Genomic DNA, 20,764 nt, shown 5'->3' on the forward strand with positions numbered 1-20,764 from the left:
GGAGTCTGTGACCCGGCAATCGCAACTGTCCCGCCTGCACGCAGGCTCCATGCCCACCCTTTACCGTGGCAGGGTGACAGGCCAGCCCACCTGCAACCTGGCATTTAAGCTCTTCACCCATTCAAACAGGTTTTGTACTTGATGAGGACAGAAGAAGAGTCACCACTCTTGGTTCTTTTAAACCCCAGCATCTCCCAGCAGCTGGTGATGCCCAAAGAGCAACTCTGCAGCACTCTCACCAGAGCAGACAGATGGGAAAAGTATTCACCAGCTAAGTTTTCCATGGGTACAACACCCATGAAAACCACAGTGTTGTAAACCTCTACTGTGCCAGAGATGCTTGGAAATGCTTGTGGTAAACAGATTCCTTCAATATTACCCAGCCACCAAAATCAAATGGAAGCCTTTGTAGTATAATTTTGAAGAGCTCTGCATCTTGCTAGCTTACTACTGTTACCTGAACCAAAAGCAGACACACAACCTTCATACAATCACTTGTAGGCAATAAACCACACACTAATAATGTGATGCAGGACACAAACACTACAGGAACACACAATGCAAAGTTACATCATTATCCTGAGAATAATTTCTATCCTTCAACGGGAACTTAAGTTATAAAACCCCACATTAAAATTACTTTAAAACACCCCAAAATAAAGCATATTATAACTTGTTCATGCTTCTTTCAAAGTAGTGTATCTGATAGCATTAGTAAAGTGCAATTAAGTCTTCAAACAATGTAAAAATGCCACTGCAAGTCCTCCTCATGTTACAGAGAGTAACTGTACTCATTTTATGACTGAAATAATATGGTCATTGCCTTAATTGTCAGCCCAGTAAAGCTGGGATTTCAACAACACATCTGAATGCCAGCTAAAATAAACCTTAAACCCATGAAAGCAGAACTTTGATACTGAGGTTGCTGAAGATGAAGGAAAATGGCACAGGTGATTCCCTTAGAGCTATTACTAAAGAGCAGACAGAGTCTAAACAAGCAAGAGAAAATGACATGAAACACTGTTGTTTTCAAGAACACAAACCACATGCCTTTACAGCAATGATTTCTCTAACATACATGAAGGTGCTCTGGCTTTCCCCTCACACCAGGGGCTTTAGTGATTTCTCAACCCACTAACTTGTGTCCAATGCTAGTGCCAAGCGGCATGCCAGACCGAGCCCCAGAGCATGGAAACCAAAGCCAGAAAAACAGCTAGAAGGAAAAACCCTCCCTGAGCAAATCTCAGGCTGTTAAAAGTCCCCAGAACTCAAACACATCCAGTGACCTTGACCACGAAACCCCTACAAACCTTTGCTTGCCAAAATCCTTTCTAAACTTGAGCAGAGACTTCCTGTTGCACAATCCTCCCGCCTGAACTCCGTATCGCTGCATCGCAGACAATAACTCAACACTTGTGTAAACTCACATTAACTCCAGCACAGGGGCAGCCACTAGGCAAAGTTTACATTTGGAAAGGCACAGTTTCATTCTGAATCAGAAGCCTTTGAACAAGGGAAAAAAAGACTTCTTCCACCATTTAGATATATTCTGCCTGTTTCTTATCTAGAAATGTCACGCTGCACCACGGGTTTGGCTTTGCAGCAGCCCTCTGCACTGGCAGGATAAAGCAATGTGTATTTAAGAGCAGTATTTTCCATGCCTGCATTAACAGTAAATCATGCAGCTTGGTGCCAGAGAGGAATAACTGTAAACCAGGGAAAAGTGACATTCAACACCACAAACATGAAACCTATGTCAAGAAATCATTTCCCTTAGCTGGATCACCCAAGTATATGGTATAGCATTGCACATAACACAGATAAACATCACACCATCCACCCCCCAGCCTAGACCCTTTGTAGTAAGACAGCAATCTCTATTTATCCTAACTCAAGACTTTCAGGAACCCCTACCAACCTGACATCTCTTAATCTGAGCTTGATTTCCAGGGTCATGAATTCGATTTCTCAATGCTTTACAATCTTCAGCATTCTGAGGCAAAATAGCAGCCTGTCATTCCATCCTCATTTTCATGTCTTTAATTTGTCTTGCAGCCTCCTGTAATCTTGAACCAAAGCTCTTAAACTTCTTATCCACTGCAACCTCTGTAGCCTGGACGGCGTTCAAACTTTTACTAAAAATTAAACACAAACAGTACATTAAAACAACATTAAGGGTCTGACTGGTGCTCACAGAAGCCAGGAAGCTCAAAGCTTAAAGCTTCTCACTGCAGCTGTACCCTTCCCCTGTCGCTGCTAGCTTCCCACCACACCTGCTGGGCTGCCTCCAGCCAGTAGCATACCAGGGACCCTGGCGGACTATGAAGACAGAGGTAGGACACCTTGGCCAGGACAGCATCCTGCTGGGACCTACCTGAGCAGCAAACACCACACAGGCAGCACATGCTTTGCTAGGTGAGCAGGGATCTGAGGATATGGTGTGACTTCCAACACCACTGTGGTAGTTTCAACCCACTACAACCACCCAGGTGCTCCAGTGAGTACCAGTACCAGCTGTGCTGGAGCACTGTGCACTCCATGTAGTACGAGAGATGGAGTGAGAAGCCTTAACTATGAGCTTGGTGGTTTTGCTGGGTATAAGTCAGGCCCTTAACTATGAACTTGGTGGTTTTGCTGGGTATAAGTCAGGATATCTAAATGTATTTAAGGGGGAAAGAAAAAAGAGAAGTTTCCCACAACAGTTCTAATCCAGCCATTAGTGTATTTGGGGGCTTTTCTTTCTCCAGTATGGAAATCCCCTGGTGGGGAAGCCTTTGCCCCAGTAGCAGCTCCCATGCCATACTCACTGGACTGACTGAGGCAGCAACAGGTGTAGGTGCCCACCGACAGGGGAGCTGTGCCCAGGCAGCAGAGGCCCACCACACAGCTGACAAGGCTGCCTGCTCTGGGCTGCAGTTTGGACTGGCTGCTCTTAGAGGATCAAAACCTTCTTCTAGTCCAGCTTTTATGGAAAAGCTGTTGGGGATTGAAAAAGCAGCTCCCATCTGCAGGGCCCAACAGGAGGCTGGCCCCATGCACAAGCATGTCAGCAGCTGTGGGTCTCACAAGCTAGAGACCAAGGGAGTTCTCACCAAAGAGCAGAGGAAGGGCTGTGACTTATTACCTCAGACCCCTGGCAGCACAGAGACAAACTACCAGATCCACCTTAGCACAAGAAGCTGACTCAGAGCTACTTAAGTGGCCTGGTTTGCTCCTGTCCTGAGCTTCACCTGCACCTCCTGCTGCTACCGTAACAAGGGTGATTCTTTGTGTGCCAAGGGCACTGAGGCCAGCACCACTCACAGCTAGAGGACAAGCACTGACATGCTCTAGCCCTCAAAATTTATTTTCTGCCTTTTATAAAGCAGTCTTTACTGTTAAATGGACAGGCAGCAAAGTGATCCCACTGCAAAAGGCACAGATCTGAGAGTAGCCCTTTCCTGGCACTAGAAAGCACAGCAAAATGCAACAAGCTAAGTGACAGCTGAATATTAACCATGTCTTCTGAACCTCTCTCTGCCACTGATTAATTCAACATCATTAGGATCTCCCACACAGGATATGTGTGCAAAGGAAAGGACTCTGGCAGATTCATAGGCTGCAAGTTTGACCTATCTTTCACATCCCTAAATCCATTTGCAAAGCCCATGTGATTCTTTAAATGGTTTTTTTTTTCCTTTTTTTCCCCCCAAATACATGCTTCCATTCCTTTTTTTTCCTGAACAACACATCAATGCCAAGAAAGCACAACACTTCCCAGAGACCCTGCAATGACAGCAGTACGGAATGGAGGACAGCAGCCTGGCAAAGCAGTTTCCATTTTCAACTTTATGGGAATTCTTACAAGTGCAGAGATCAAAGCAGCAGGAAAACTCCCTTGCCAATGGTCCTTTGAAAGAATTTGTCCTACCAAGCCTCCTTGAATCCAGGTGATTTAAGTTTTTAACAGAACACACACTCACCAAACCTCTAATCAATATTTACAAAACCCAAGACCCCAAAATGACAGGTTGAACATTCACCTAATTTACAGTCTTGCCCATGTTACATGTGACTGATCCCCTGGGGCGCTTTGCTTTACTTTATATTCTCACCTAGGCTGTAAATTCGGTCAGAGCTGTCACTTATTTACTATAATTTACATGTTTTTTTAAGAATAAATGCCAATATTAATTCAAGTAAAGGAGGAGTTGTCATAACAAACAAAAAATATCCCACTCCTAATGCAAGCACAGAAGCTGTTATCAATTAGGCTTGCCAAGAAACACTATTAAAATTCCTAGAAACACCCTACTCCAAAAACATATTTTAAGGTTCCTGACACATCATGCATTTTTATAGTTTGGACTTTGCCTTGGTACTCTCATCATTCTGAGCACCATGAGCACAAGCACCATTTAGATTCCAGGCAGAGCAAAACTCTAAAGCAAGCAAGCAGTAAGAAGCTTTAAAATACAGCACATGTAGAAGTAAAATGCATTCCAGAAAGAATTAACTGTCCAGTACTTTGAAGTTCAGCAGGTTTGGATGCTGAACATGCAGTGCAAAAGTCTCCTGATTCTATCAGAAGCAGAGCAAACACCTTCTGCTACCATCTTTAGAATAGAATAAACCAGGTTGGAAGAGACCTTCAAGATCATTGCGTCCAAGCCATCAACCAATCCAACACCACCTAAACAACTAACCCATAGCACCAAGCACCCTATCAAGTCTCCTCCTGAACACCTCCAATGATGGTGACTCCACCACCTCCCCAGACAGCCCATTCCAATGGGCAATCACTCTCTCTGTATAGAACTTCTTCCTAGCATTCAACCTAAACCTCCCCTGGCACAGCCTGAGACTGTGTCCTCTTGTTCTGGTGCTGGCTGCCTGGGAGAAGAGACCAACATCAGCACATTCCAGTGACGAGTGACTCTCTCAGTGGAGAACTCCCTCCTCACCTTGAGCTTAAACTTCTCCTGGTGCAGCTTGAGACTGTGTCCTCTTGTTCTGGTGCTAGTTGCTAGAGAGGAGAGACTGACCCCTTCCTGGCTACAGGAACACAGTCTCAAGCTGCGCCAGGGGAGGTTCAGACTCGAGGTGAGGAGGAAGTTCTTCACCGAGTGAGTCATTCGGCATTGGAATGGGTTGCCCAGGGAGGTGGTTGAGTCATCGACCCTGGAGGCGTTCAAGGGAAGATTGGACGTGGCACTTGGTGCCATGGTCTAGTCATGGGGTCTGCGGTGTCAGGTTGGACTCGATGATCCTCGAGGTCCTTTCCAACCTAAGTGATACTGTGATACTGTGTGATACTGTGATACAGCCTCCCTTCAGGTAGCTGTAGAGAGCAATAAGGTCAACCCTGAGTCTCCTCTTCTCCAGGCTAAGCAGCCCCAGCTCCCTCAGCCTCTCCTCATAGGGCTTGTGTTCCAAACCCCTCACCAACTTCGTTGCCCTTCTCTGGACTCGTCCCAGCAAGTCAGCATCCTTCCTAAACTGAGGGGCCCAGAACTGAACACAGTACTCTTTCTTCAATGTGACCATTTGGGATGTGGGATTGAGGGGATGCAGAGGGTAGAATATTCTTAAAGAACACCGAGAGGCAGGCACAAAGAGGTGACAGCTACCCTCAGAAGCCTGGATTAATTAGCAGATTAGATTTAGTGCCATTCTTTTCTCATTTAATGTTTCTAGCCATGCTTCTGTAGATTTTAGGAGCCTGCTGCAAGTCTTACCAAAATTAAGAGAAACACTCCTAAATTGGTTTTCAAACAAACAAGCTCTGGACTTCACAATACATGTCCAGGAGAAAACTAAGCCTCAGCTTTAATTAAAGCTCACAAGCAGTCCCTGCTGAAGACTCAAGAGCTCTGAGGTAAACACCAACCATGCCAAAACGTCACTGGAAGAGCAGAGCTAATAAAGATGCTTTTTATTTACCCACACTCAGTGGAAACAAGTCATCTGCCTTTTCTTTGTGATTTGCAAAGGACCAAGAAAAACAAAAGTTGCTTCCGTTGGCGATGACCTACTGATGTGCATGCAGAACAATCAGACCCACCTGTCTCCCTTTGCTAACTGCAAGGGCTGAGATACACCCAGCCCCTCTCCAAGGCACTCACTGCTCCTTCCTCACACAAAGCATCTCACCAGAACCACTGCTATGTAACCACCACCTTGGCCCCCTGACTTTCCGAGGCACTTTGGTTTGTAGACACATCGCTGCTCTGGTGAGAAACGAGCCTGGGCATCCACACCACTGCTGCAGTATGCAACACAAAGGCCTCACCACAGTATTTTGAGATGACTGCCTTACTTGGTTTTTATTTGCCTGTACTACCAAAAGAAGAAAAAAGCCACTGATTTCTATTAGAAAATCCCACCTTTCCTTGCTTGCCTTGGAACCTGCGAGTCACGGCTCCTTCATTACTGTTCCACACTTACACAGCTTGCCACACTCAGACAGCAGCCTGGTAACTGTGAGGAGATGTATTCTGCTGTGGTTTTAAACAGTGGTCCCTAACCAGCCTTTTTCAAGCATCTAGCAATTTTGCTGCTATTTGTCTAACATCTGTCAGCATGCACACAAACTCCTAAACACTTGTCAGGGTACAAAAAACAAAGGTCCCACAAGGCACATCTTGAAAGTCTATGATCAGAAATGAAGGTCTGTTAAGGAAACAAAATCATCTGGCAGCATTTCGTACTGCTACACATGTACTTCAAACATCCACAAGGAAACTGGATGGCACATCTGTCCCAAAAAACCCCACTCCATGTGCATATTTGGAGCATGCTATAACAATATGTATGGTCTTAACTAACACTTCTCAAAATGCAACTGAAAACAGGATGAATCCCACCTATTTAATATCAAATGAACCAGCAGTAACAGCATCATGTTGCTGTAAAATGCTTTCATTGTGTATCACCAAAGCAAATCAAATGACAACGCTCAGTTACAGCTCTGTGGAGCACTGAACCCAGGAGGTATCAGCAGTAAACCACACAAGCACCACCACTGCAGAAGTGCTGCTTTCAAGTGACAGATACATGAAAGCTCCAGAGAAAGATAAAACATCTTAAAGGACTGAGTTTCATGTCTGACATACAGCATTTCAGTGCCCCTGTAAACACTGTTCCAAGTATTTTGAGCTTAAGGGGAGGATACAACTCAGTGCTGTCGGAGCTGCCCCACCTGAGCACACTCCCACCATCTGTTCTAAGGCTGCCAGCTTTTATTACTGACCCCACCAGTTTGACAGTGCCATGTGGTGAAAGGCACAGGCTGCCCAAGAGATCTGAGTCACTGCAGTGACGCTCAGGACAGGACCCACCAACTTGAGTCAGAACTTGAGGGATTAGGACTCCCCAGTAGCCACGCTTGCCCACAGCTACAGGCTGGGATGTCCCAGTTCCCACCGAGGCATTATCTTCTAAAATACAGAACTGAAGGCACCAATCAAGCCTGCATCAAATACCTTCCCACCAGGCACAACATGCTGGGTATTAGTCAGAGCACACATCCTCTTTCATCTTCTCCCCAAGGACTGTGACCAGGGAGCAGTCTGGTAATGGCAACCAGGAGGGAAATCCACCTTAACACACACCCAAACTCGAGTTTAAAATACAACTGAGCTTGTATTCCAGCCCATAAACTTTATAGGCTGGTGGGTGTGACTCTAAAGGAAAAAAAAAGGCAGCCAGAAAACTCCCACTGACAGGAACTGGAGAAACAATGTGCTGCAACACTTATAATGGGAGCAGATGATTAACTGCCCCAGCCATTCCAGCAACAATATCCACTGTGCCAAGACCTTCCACAACACTTTCCACGGAAGAAGTGCTCCTGGAGGTTCTGAGGACAATACCTGGGACACAGAACACAAGCCTAGAAGCAGTAGGCCAAGCAGGGTTGCACTGCCACAGGAAGGGCCCCTTTTACCCACGTGTTCCACAGAAATTAGGATGCAAGCATGGCCTTTTCTGTTTGAAACCTTGTTATCAGAAGCGGCATCTGGGCTGAGACTTTGATAAAAGCTGAACAGCCACATAACTAATTCAAACCCTAATACACTTAAGAATGATTCCTTATTTGCCTGTTAAGATATTATGTGAACTATAAAGAGAAGGGCAAAAAAAAATAAGTCACCTTTCTCTCTCCTCCAAAAAATGCTTCTCCTACAGCAAGTTAGTTTATTCAAGCAGGTTTGGTGCTGGTGTTTGGTTTGTTGTTACAAACCACTGCCTGAGTTCTAAGCATGCTTTGCAAATAAACACCTGTGCTTTGCAAATAAATACCACTTCCTAGCACTCTCAGTGCAACCCCTTTCAGAGTATTAATTGCACATTATATTTTGAAGACACTGCCAAGGATTTATTGCAGAATATAACTCCTGGTGGCAGCCTGTCCCAATGACTACCCTCTTCTCATGCTTTAGATGTTATACAGTGTCTCAAAGAAACCCAGTAAGCCCAGCAGAGCCAACATCAAAGGTTTCCTTCATTCTGATCCCAAACACCACCAGCAATTTCTCCAGCAGCCCACCTGTACTTTGCCCAAGAACGTTAAACTGTTACTCAGGGCCACTCCTTATTCTCCTTATCAAAAAGTCTGAAGATAAGCAAGTGTGGGGCCTCAGATAATCAAATTGAGTTTCACAAGGTTTCCTTTTGAGGTCAGCAGAACACACTCAAATGACACTAAAAATAACAGCACAGAAGTAATTTACATGTTGAACACTGACCTCTGCATATCCTTTATAAACTTGTTATTGCTTTCATTTTGGGCAAGCACCTAAAGTGAATCACCATCCTCTTAGCTGTGCTAGACCTATATCAGCAATCTTCATAGTGGAAAAATAAATCACTGACTCTTATTTAGGGATGGGAAGAGGGAGGAGAGCTAAGAACTTCCTCTAAGATGCATGATTCAAACAATTTTTAAAGCTCAAACATACATATATGTAGCCCAAACTTTTAAGATCAATGTAATTTAAAAGGCACAACTCAACACAGTAGTAAAGTCTCTGGTAAAGGAGGATAACAAACCCCCTCTTGAGTTACACACCATTATGTTCTTCTGTAAAACAAAGCAACTCTGACAAACACTGAACCACAGAGCAAAGTGCTCCTTAAAAGCTTTTTTCCCCCCTCTCTCCCTTTTTTGGTTCCTCCCACAGCCATGAACCTCTGCTATCCTCTGTCAAGATAAGAAACTGGTTGCTGATGATTGCAAACTGGAGAAGAGCTGTGTTGGACAAACGAGAACGCCTGGAGCATACAGAAATCAAAGCCCTGCACCTCCCACCCAGGATCCTCTGCAGCCAAACCAAGCTTGAATAAATAGGATTTTGTGAAAAGATGTTCATTCTGAAGGTAAGCAAACAGGATGCATAAAAATGACAAGCTGACTGAGAGGGGGCCAGTAACAACAGCCAAAGTGCCAAATAAAACAAGCACTTGAAGGCAAAAGCTAGTTTTATGCTATCATGTTACATTTAATCATAATATAATAAAAGTGCATGATGTCAGAGAGCTGCTCTACTGAGCTCTGCTTCAAGGAGACTTCTGAGTTTCAATTACAAAGGCTTTGGTCCCAATATTACAGTCAGAGCTGTACTGAAAAACACAGTTAAGATCAGGAGCTATTTCCACGGCCTGATGAGAGAGGCAAAATATTTCTTCCCACACATACCACATACTAAAGGGGTTTAGAGAAGGCTTTTGAATGCTTTAAGTTGTTTCCACTGAACTGGTGAAAAGTCCCAAGTGTTTAAAAATGACCCATATTTGCATTTTTTTTCACTAGGCTTTATTATGTTTCTTAAAGTCTCTGTAGTTTAACCATGTTTAATTTGAAAAGGGTCTATTCACGTCTGTAAGAAACGCTTGGTCTGCAGATCAAGGCTTCAAATTGTTGGAGGGCCTAAGTTATGTTCTATCTCTGCAAACTGTGCAAAACATTTACAGGCTGCCCCTACTCCCCACACAGGTGACATTTCCAGCAGCCTCTCCCCAGCTGTGCACCCTCAGCTGGACCCAGCATTGCATCTGGAAGGCTGCAAGCAGGGACACTGCCCCTGAGCCCACGGCACAAGAATGCCACCTCCCCCTCACTGTGACAGTCTCTGACTCCGGCCACAACAGGCCCCAGAAACTGGCTTTCCAAACAAAATACAGACTGACAACAGGCTGAGAACAACTGGCAGGGAAACTAGAGCAAGGTACTGGATGCAGTCCAGAATCTCCAAAAGACCCCAGAAACCTCTCTTTTTTCCCCCCCTACATTTTCAGAATCTAGAAGCAGGAGGGCTCTTGGCAGCAGGACAAACCCAGCGAGCTGAAAGGCATGCAGGAGCCTGACATTTCTAAACAACCACAGGGAAACAAATTACTTGGGAGTTTTGGAACCCAAAGATCATCAAACTATCACCATCTTCACACAAGCAAACTCAAACCACCTCTCCAAACTCATCCTGTGGCGCAGCAAACGGACACGGCACAGACGGGAAAGCGAGACGAGCTGCTGGCTGTGATGGCTGAAGAGATGGGAGGGAAGCCTGCCCAGTGCCAGGCAGGGGCGATTGGTGGCTCCCAGAAGCCCAGAAAACTCTGTGACCATCTTCCAGAATGTTAGGGCAGAGACTGGAGCTCATTCCTGCTCTCCAGATCAAGAAACCGCACGAGAGCAACAGCTCTTCCTAAGGCATTGCTGCCCCTGGTTTCTGGATGTAACACAAACCAAATGAGTGCAGGCAAACCACTGCAAAAGCAGCAGAAGTTTATGCTTCTGGCCCCTAACTTCAGCTACCACCACTCTTTTTGCTTACTAGGTACACTGACAGCACAACTGTTATTTCAGAGGAAATTGCAACTCGAATGGTACTTTCTTCAGACCAACCTTTTCAACTCTTCCTGTCCCTCCTAGGTCAGCACTATCATCCCAGTTACAAAAGGAAAAGGAATGAGTACTGAGAACAGGAGATGAAAGCTGGGAAATAACTCTGTATTGAAAATCCTACATCCACCAACATCCCAGGTCATTCATTAGCTCTGCACACCAAACCAAACTAAAGCAGGGTACAGCAAGTAAACTGCACTGACCAAAGAGCTGAACGCTTTAGGAGGCAACTCCAACCTCTCTGTTCTCATGAGGTTTGAAACATTACTAATTAGCACTGTTTCCTATAAACTTCACAGCACCACGACATATTGTGAGATGTGACCCTCAGAGGCTTTTTTGAGCTGTTACTCAGCGTTAAGAACACTGAGAGCATGCAGCTTCCCACCAGTATTTTCACCAGAAATCTGCTCTCTCAAGTGCTAGTGACTACAAGATTCCCTTGCACCAAGTTTCAACATAGCAACTCCTTCACAAAATATTATCAAGACTTGTAACTGCATCATTGCCTTGCAAACAGCTAACTTGGCTGCTTCCTAGCTTCATACCATGCCTACCACAACCTCACAGCAGCCAAGTGACTTGCAAAATGACTGGAGTTACTGAGAACTGCACAGCTAACAGTAGTTATTGTCATTTTCTTCCTTTAAGGACATAATAGAATGAGACCTCTGGAGATAATCTGGTCCAACCCACCTGCTAAAGCAGGTTCACCCGGGGCAGGCCACACAGGAACACATCCTGGTAGGTTTGGATTCTCTCCAGAGAAGGAGACTCTCCAGCCTGCTTGTTCCACAGCTCCAGCACCCTCACAGCAAAGAGTTTTTTCCTGATGTTGAGGTAGAACTCGCTGTGTTCAAGTTTGTGCCTGTTACCCCTCGTACTATGACAGTACATCGCTGAACCCTGTTTGCTCTTCTCCAGGCTAAACACAAAAGAAGAGATCAGTAAAAGCCAAAGCCAGAAGAGTTCCAGCTCAGTATTTGGATTAACTCAATTACCAGTGGCTTTTTTTTTTCCTCCCAGCATGGCTCTGGCTGCTTCCCTTCCCATACCAGCATTGCCATCAAGCACTTCAGGGGTGAGGAAAAAAAAGTAGTTTACAACAGCCACAGAAAATGCCTCTTGTCTCCAGTTTCTCTGACAAGTACACAGAGATGATAAAAGGGTCAAATCCATTTATTTTTTGCCCTCTTCTCTGTTATCAGACCCATTTGTTTACAAAAGGAGGGAGAGTGGAGGGGGAGAGAGGAGCAATGGTTTTGTTCTGCGCCTGATGAGATCCTGTCACACAGGAAGCGGCACAGCCCAGCTCCTTTCCACAGCTGCAGCATGGTTAGCAAAACCCTGATCTGCAAACTGCTGAAAGCAAGACACAGAGCCCTCATCTTCTGTACCAAGCTCCTCAACCCCCAAGAAAAGCACTTGCAAGCCACTACAAGGTGGCTGTGAACAGTGTCAGCAGAAGGGCAAGAACACCAAGCAAGCTATTTTTTTTCCACTGAAGTGAAAGACAATATCACATGTCAAACTGTGGGGTTTCTACCTATAGGGTTTAGTCTGCTTTCAAACTGGTTGTTTTTTTCAACTGTCCTGAGGAAAGGAGCCACATGGCTGCTGAGCAATACCATGACATGCATAGAACAGGACCAGAAGCATAAACAAATGCACCTAGTCCTCTCCTGCAGATCTGGAGCTCTCCCGTGGCCATGTGTCAAACCCTGCACACACGGAGGGGTTTGAAATTGAACTGCATGGGCTTTAGCTCAGGCAACAGAGAAACAGCAGTGCACCAACACCCCCAAAACAGGCCAGATGAACTGTTTACTAAAGATGTAAACCACAGCTATGAGCAGCACCAACTGAATTCATTTGCTTTCCCAATGAAACAGTGAACAATGTGGCTGAAGCCCGGAATGGGAAGGAAAAATACAAGCCAGAGGAAATTAATCCAAACCTTCATTTTTATTCTGCATATCCAATCTGTATAAAGCTCTTCAGACAACAGCCTGCAGATACCAGGAATTAGAAGAAGATTAAATCTCAAAGAACTTGAAAGCAACTATACTGAAAGCAGACAGTCTGCACCTGCTTATAACCCAACACCTAACTGAAGGCCCATCTATATGTACTTAAAATAGTCTGCATTTTGATGGAGTTTTGACTCTCTATACTAGTCTTAACTATTCTTCATGGTGTGTGCCAGTGCTGCTTGTTTTCCTCCAAGCAGCAGTGACTACAGCATGTCACCATGAATACTATCACAGTCATCACCAAAGCCTACAAATTCACTTGTATTTGGGGAACTGCAAATCTTACTGAAGTCAAAGCAGCAATGAAAGGATTCCCTCACATCCATCAGACCAAGTTTCCAGCTTTTGGCAAGTGAAATCCAACAAATCCCTACAGGAAAAGAGGGCACTCTCCAAATTAAAGAAAAGGAGGGTAACACCAATAAATACACTATTAAAAAGTGGTGTAAAGTTGCAGTATTGGAAAGTGTTACATACTTCCTGGAATTAAACTCAGCTTTGCTCATTTGGCCTTTGGTTAGTCTTTGTTTCACTGATTATGTCAAGTTACGTGCATAAAAACTGCTTTGTTACACAAAATCCTGTCTTACTGATCCACTGTACCTAATGCAGCAGAGTATTTCCCCCCACCATCTCTTCAAAAAAACCCCACAAAGAACATTTTCCCCCTCTAAGAGAGAAGGAAATGTAATTCACATTGCATCAGAAAGCACACAAGTATTAATGATGAGGGAAAGAACATAAATGGCTTCCATTTTCACATTCAACAACACCTACCTGCAAATTAATGCTAAAAGCAACTGGCCTATAGAGGAGCCATGTTTCCATGCCAACTGATCACAGAAGTACATGGAATTCAACCAAAAACGAATAACCTAGAAAACAAGACAATAAAAAGGAAGCAGAAGTGCTGGAAGTGAAGATCCTGCCCTTACACAACTATGTCACTCTAGCAAAGGATGGGGTTTCAGCTGTGGATGGCACACGCTAGTGGCACTTCATGGTGACACGGTTCTGGTCAAAGGCAGGACACTGCACACCTCTATTAAGACAACGAAGTACTGGTACAACAGCAGTTCTTATGAGGTTTCACAGCTGGCAGACACAAAGGCACAAGTCATCATTCAGTGCACACCCTTCACCAGGATTCTGATGTTGGTTTCCATCCAAGATGGTTTTGCCTTGTTCCTGACTGGCAAGGAGCTGCTCTGGACTCTGCAGCAGAGCTCCTGCAGGGCAAGGCAGGCAGGCTGCGGAGTGGCAGCTCCAGCACCTGTGCAACCAGGCATCTGCAGCCCAGGGGTTCACAGAGCCCTGTGCACACCAGTATCAGAGAGAGTTACAGTATCACAGTATAACTTAGGTTGGAAAGGACCTCCAGGATCATCGAGTCCAACCTATCAACACAGAACTCATGACAAACAACTCGCTCAGTGAAGAACTTTCTCCTCACCTCGAGTCTAAACCTCCCCTGGCGCAGCTTGAGACTGTGTCCCCTAGTGCTGAGTGTCTGTGAGCAACTTCAGCTTCACAGCTGAGACAAAGGTGCTGCCACTTTCTGTACTACAGCAGAAAAATGCTACAAGTTCATAGATAAAATCACAGCTTGCATGGTCCACATGTGCCTCTGTATGTGAAAAACACATACATTGAGTAAGGAAGCTTATAAACACTGAATAGGAAAGAATGTTCCAGATGTGCATAGGGACAGATCCCAGATACTGCCATTGACATGCAATGGAACCAGCAGCTCAACTATTTGCTCTCTAAACCCTAAAGGAATAGCTTCCAGCTGAAAGGCCCGTAAAACCTGTGCTTTAAATTAAGACCAACTGAAGACAGGACAATAAATTTCTGTCTCCTAATACATCTTTATTTTATCAAGCAAGCTTTCCTTCCTATTTACTTCTTGAAAAACATATTAAAAGCCATTAGAGATTTAAAACAGATGGAAAATCATTGTCAGAGGACTGGAAGTTGGGAACCCCACCACTGATGCGTTTCAGTGTCACTGGTTTGCTGCACTCTGAAGGAACAGAGAAAATGACAAGTGCCTGTACCCATCAAGCACATGAACTGCTCAGCAACTCAGAAAGCACAAAGCTATGGATTCTGACAGGGAGAAATATGCTTTAATAAACGCCTAACAATCTTTACTACCATAAAAATTACCCCTACTCAGAACAGCAGCAGCAGCAACTGAGAGCTGCCAGGCAGGCAGAGAGCAGCAGCCCTCACACCTCCCTGACAATTTATGCCTGCTATGTTTCGGAAGGATCAGGGGTGGCAAAGCTGAGCGAGATGAAAGGTCAGTTCAGCTTCAGACCTTTGCCTCTTTTCATCTATTGTCAAAGAGACTCTACTGTACTACCAACATCCTTCTACTTTTGGAGGCTTCTGAGGGCTGGTTTTGTACTGGCTGCATTTCACTGCCACGTACGAGATCATCCATCGAGTGCATTGATTTTTTCACGCAGCAGTGCCTTGGGCAGGATGCTGGGTGGTAACAGAGCAGAAGAGCCATGTTATTTCAATACAGACAGCAGAACAATCATGACATGAAAATCACTGTCAGCAGAGCCACAAACAACTTCAATGCTCGCAACACTTCTCCCCCAGCCAGGCCAGCAGAGTGTTTATACAAATGGAAGCAAGAACGCTGCCCTGAGCCTGATACTCTCCCCAGCTAAGGTCTTGTGGGAATGTTCACTTTCACCTGGCAGCCTTCCAGAAGCCAGCAGGAAAAATACCCTTGTCAAATCTTAGCCAGCTGAAGAATACTCCACATCTCTGACACTTTCCAACTACTCCAAGTTACGTGTAAATGAACGCAGGCTTTGAGCTACATCCACATCAAATGGATGTACTAATGAGATCAACTGCTCTGTAAAAAGACTCTGTCAAGTATCTCAGGTCCAAAGCAAACAGCCAACACCACACTGCACAAACCACCAGTTATAGGACAGCCAGCAGTGTTTGCAGTGTCCACAGAGCCTTGCTGGATGGGGTAAGCAGGACCTGAGGGCAGTGCCAGTGGCAGCAGCGCAGCCCCATGCTAGGACAGTAACCTGGCACCACCTGACAAAGCTGCTGCTAGAGCCTGCACTCAGACACACAACCAAGAAGAGGTGAGTGCATCTGACTCTGCACCAAACACCTGCATGGGCCCCACAACAAGAAATGCAGCATGGAATCATCACAGAGCCATGGAATCCTTAGGTAGGAAAAGGCCTTTAAATCACCCTGTCCAACCATTAACCTAACACCACCAAGTCACCACTGAACCATCCCTAGGTGCCACATCTCTGCACCTTTTAAATGCCTCCAGGGATGGGGTCTCCACCACTGTCCTGGGCAGCCCACTGGAGGCCTTGACAATGCTTCTGAGGAGGAAATTATTCCTCATGTCCAACCCAAACCTCCCCTGGGGCAACTTGAGGCCACTTCCTATTATCTTATCTCTTACTCTTTGGGAGAAAAGAGTTTATCTTGATTCTGTGCACAATTGAAAACCACTGCCTCCCAAACCACTTAGCTGTGATGAGACACAAACAAGATCTACCAAGCACCTCCTCAGAGCATCGTTAAGAGAATCCCACTCTCATCTGGTACCAATTCCAACAGCTCCCCAGGGTGCTTTCCCAGGTATCACAAAGTTTGGAAGAGACCTCAAAGATCGAGTCCAACCTGTCACTACAGACCTCCTGACTTAGACCATGGCACCAAGTGCCACATCCAATCCCCTTTTGAACACCTCCAGGGACAGTGACTCCACCACCTCCCTGGGCAGCACATTCCAAAGGCAAATGACTCTGTCCGTGAAGAACTTTCTCCTCCCCTCGAGTCTAAACTTCCCCTGGTGCAGCTTGAGACTGTGTCCTCATCCTCACTACCTGCACTGAAGTGCATCACTGCATGGTGGGACTGGAGGCAGAAAAATAGAAATTAAGTCTCCCAGGTCCCTCTCAAGCATGAGAAGACCACCAAGATCATCTGGACCACGCCACTGCCACTCAGGACATCTGCTGACACTGCTGTCTCCACTCCCCTCTTTCAATTCTCTTGTCAATAACTAGGCTAGATTTGCCCTGAAGTCAGCTGCCCTGCACATCACCACTTGCCTAGGATTGTAGCAATGAGAAACTCCTTCTGCAACAAAGAAATGGACTTGAAGGTGAATCAGTTCAGTTGTGTAGGATGGAATTTCCTAACAGAGGTGCTTCAGCACAGTCTCTTTCCTAGGGGCACAAAGCCCACACAGAGGTTGGATTTCCACAGGAGCACGCTTGTGAACCAGAACACAGATACCCAGTCAGCAAGTTACTGCCAAGTATCACATTTTGATCTGGTTTGGCCAATCTCTAAAGATCTTAAGAGTTGTCAGCCATTAGAATGTGCTGCCCAGGGAGGTGGTGAAGTCACCATCCCTGGAGGTGTTCAAGAGGGGACTGGATGTGGCATTTGGTGCCATGGTCTAGTCACAAGGTCTGTGGTGACAGGTTGGACTTGATGATCTTTGAGGTCTCTTCCAACCTTGGTGATTCTGTGTGAAACGTGAAATCAGTCCAAGAGTTCACACAGGCCTGCAGGAGGTTAACTGACTGGAGCTGAAACTGCACTTAAATGTGAACACTTCCCCAGGTATCATATGGCTTATTCATGGACTGCTGCTTCCACTCTGCACTCCAGCGATCAAAGAAGTCTCCAATACAAGACACCAGGTTATTTACTATTTATACAAATGATCCCTGCTTAATGTTCTGGTTTTTTCAAATGGAATCAGTCTTTTCAAAAGGAAAAGAATTTTTACTAATTCTCTTTGAAAATGGGAGAGAGAATTCATAGTATCATAGTATCATTCAGGGTTGGAAGGGACCCCAAGGATCATCTAGTTCCAACCCCCCTGCCATGGGCAGGGACACCCCACACTAGATCAGGCTGGACAGAGCCTCATCCAGCCTGGGCTTAAACACCCCCAGGGACGGGGCCTCGACCACCTCCCTGGACAACACATTCCAGGGTCTCACCACTCCCATGGTGAAGAACCTCCTCCTCACCTCCAGCCTGAATCTCCCCACCTCCAGCTTCATTCCATTCCCCCTAGTCCTATCACTACCTGAGATCCTGAGAAGTCCCTCCCCAGCCTTCTTGTAGCCCCCTTCAGATACTGGAGGTCACCTCGGAGCCTTCTCTTCTGCAGACTGAACAGCCCCAAATCCCTCAGTCTGTCCTCATAGGAGAGGTGCTCCAGCCCTCTGATCATCCTTGTGGCCCTTCTCTGGACACATTCCAGCACCTCCACATCCCTCTTGTAATAGGGGCTCCAGAATTAGGTTCCTTTTGAGATATTTTTTGTGGTGGTGCAGGATAAAAAGTAAATAATCCCCTCCTGCCAATAAATCCTTAGGGTATTTCAAGAGCTGCTGGAATTGTGCAATCCACACTCTGAAAAATTCATCATTTCTATAAGATTGTATCCCCAGAACAGCCAAAACTCCAAACCTGTATTTTCAGCATCTTCCCACCCCCTCTGCTTTGAGGCTCTGTGGGTATATGAAAATATTTTCTATTGAAGTTATTTGTTAACCAAATTTGTCCGTGTATTTTTCTTAAAACAACGCCATAAAGCTCAGAAAACGAATTCACACAATTCAACAGGCTTAAAAAGTGCTCCAGAGGGAAGATGCTAACAAAGTCATGAAAACAAATGCCAAACTGCAATACCCACGGCACATCAGGTTCCACATCACCAGCCCGCTGCAACATACTGGTTTGCACTTACTTTGTTTATTCACAGGGCTAAGAAAGTAAGATTGATGATATCGGAGGGACCTCATAATCCTGTTTCTCCCAACTCACTGACAGAACTTGCTCCTCAACTGCAGGCACTGAACCAAACCAATCTCTGAACAGAATTTTAACAAAAGGATTGTCCTGTAATCACCTGGGCTTAGAATGTAAAATGCAGCCAGGATCCTAGGGGATTTGTAAGCCCACTTCAGTTCCCCCCTGTTATCAACTGGAAGCTGAGGAACTCAGCATCCTGCAAGGATCAAAATCTGCCAGGAAAGGAAAAGTTGTGCCTGCAGCTTACTGTTCTCCAAATTCCTACTTAAAATCCTGGTTTATTGCTTGCTCTGAGGAGATAGTTCTTGTTGCTGAATACATAATGCTGGATTTGAATTTTAGATGGCTCCAGGGTGGTCATGAGATAAACAAGAGCATTTGTATGCCTCTGTATTTACAGTAAGAAGAAAAGACATCGGGATTCAAGGCTGCAAAACATGCAACCTTTGGAACAAAGACACGGTAAGAGAAAGCCTTGAAGAGAAGGCTGCCAGATACAAACAGCAAGCACAACCAAACCCAAAAGGCAAAGCGTTTGCAAAACCCTTTCAAAACCATACAATACTATAGGAATTAAGTAAACTTGAACCTCCCCTGCAACAGCCTCGTCATAGCTAATTTGTGATTTCCTGTACGCTCAGTGCTAAGAGCACAATGGAGCCTCTATTGTGAGCCTCCTCCCACAAGCCTTCCCAAAAATGCAAGACATTCATTTTATCTAGACTGGCGGGGCTAAAACATCCAGCTCTGCACTGATAAAAGGTTATTTTCTCAGATGTTGCTTTTGCTTGTAAAAATAACACCACCACCACCCCCCCCCAAAAAATATTAAAGATAAAGCTGCTGCCTGACTGTGCTGAGTTCAAAGTTCACAAAGGAGTAGTGCTTTGGTGCCTTAAACTGCTGACCATGAGCCCCCCACGCATGCACACACACACACAGAGCAGATGCAGGAAGCTGCTTTAGGTTTAGAATAACAAGAAATGAATTCACATTAAGAAGCATCTGCAAATTCAACACAATTCAGGCTTGGGCAGCCTCACAGGAGCTAAAATAACCAACAAACAAACAAAAAAAACCACTAAAATTTGACAGAACCAAGGGAAAAAAGCCACTGCAGCACTAATTACAGAGGGGGGGACAGTCAGGAACTGCTTCAGAGGTACTGAAAATTGATACTGCAGGTTTTTTTTCCATCTGAAAGGATCCTGAAGCTAATTGCAAACAAACCAAAACGAACAAAACTTCCCACACAAAGAGCTGGTAGCAGGAATAAAGGCCACTAACGCTGACAAAAGGCAGCCTAGGAAAGGAGCACAGCAAGCAGAGGTAGACCTGAAGCATGCAAGAGAGAACTTGATGAGGATAGAAAATAAAGCCCAAAATGCTTTGGGCAGTCAGCTCAATGACTTCTTTTGGTCAAGAAATAGCACATTAAGGTAAGAGAAAGAGCTAGCCAGCTCCAGTCAGCGTGGGAAGGCACACATGCAGCACTGGGTTACAGCAGATCACTGCTCAGCTACACTCATTACACGGATGGGAAAAGCAGCACCAGGAGAAGGGCTGTGATACATGTTCACACTGCTCAGAGAAGCTCCAGACAGGCTCTAAGGTAGTTGGTAGACCACAAACGTGAAAATGCTCATTACATGGTTGAAAATAAACAGTTAAACACATCTGGTACAACACATTAAAGAGGGAAAAAACATTCAAGTAGCAAGTCTAAGAGTTTGGAGCCTGGCTTGTGGTTATCTCTGCTGAACAATTTTGTCCTGCATGACTCTGCAAAGACTCAGCAAGAGACAAAGTGCCTGCAAGCACCTGATCAAATTTGACTCATCTGGGCATTGATGAAGTGCTCCACACCACTGTTTCTGCTAAGCCACATCTTTTCTTTACGGGATTGAGAGTCTCATGCTGCAAATATGCAAGAGACAACGATAATTTAAGGCAGTTTGGTTTAAAATAGAGGGCAAACGCTGAAAATCCATATTCAGGT

At 45.3% G+C, this 20,764-nt stretch overlaps 1 protein-coding gene across 7 annotated transcripts in view; it reads right to left on the reverse strand.

Moving 5' to 3' along the window:
- CTBP1 (C-terminal binding protein 1) overlaps nucleotides 1-20,764 on the reverse strand; it is a 210,664-nt gene that overhangs the window by 36,322 nt on the left and 153,578 nt on the right. For 2 of the 7 annotated variants that reach the window (XM_068149553.1, XM_068149554.1), the window contains one exon: nucleotides 1,919-2,135. The exons of the other annotated variants lie outside the window; for them this stretch is intronic. In XM_068149553.1, the coding sequence (XP_068005654.1) occupies nucleotides 1,919-1,925 (7 nt within the window). In that variant the 5' untranslated portion in view covers nucleotides 1,926-2,135. The remainder of the gene's footprint in view (nucleotides 1-1,918; nucleotides 2,136-20,764) is intronic. 7 annotated transcript variants of the gene reach the window in all.

Source organism: Melanerpes formicivorus, unplaced genomic scaffold, assembly GCF_026170545.1.
Source record: "Melanerpes formicivorus ecotype bairdi unplaced genomic scaffold, bMelFor1.0.p_v2 SCAF_18, whole genome shotgun sequence".
NCBI lineage: Eukaryota > Metazoa > Chordata > Aves > Piciformes > Picidae > Melanerpes > Melanerpes formicivorus.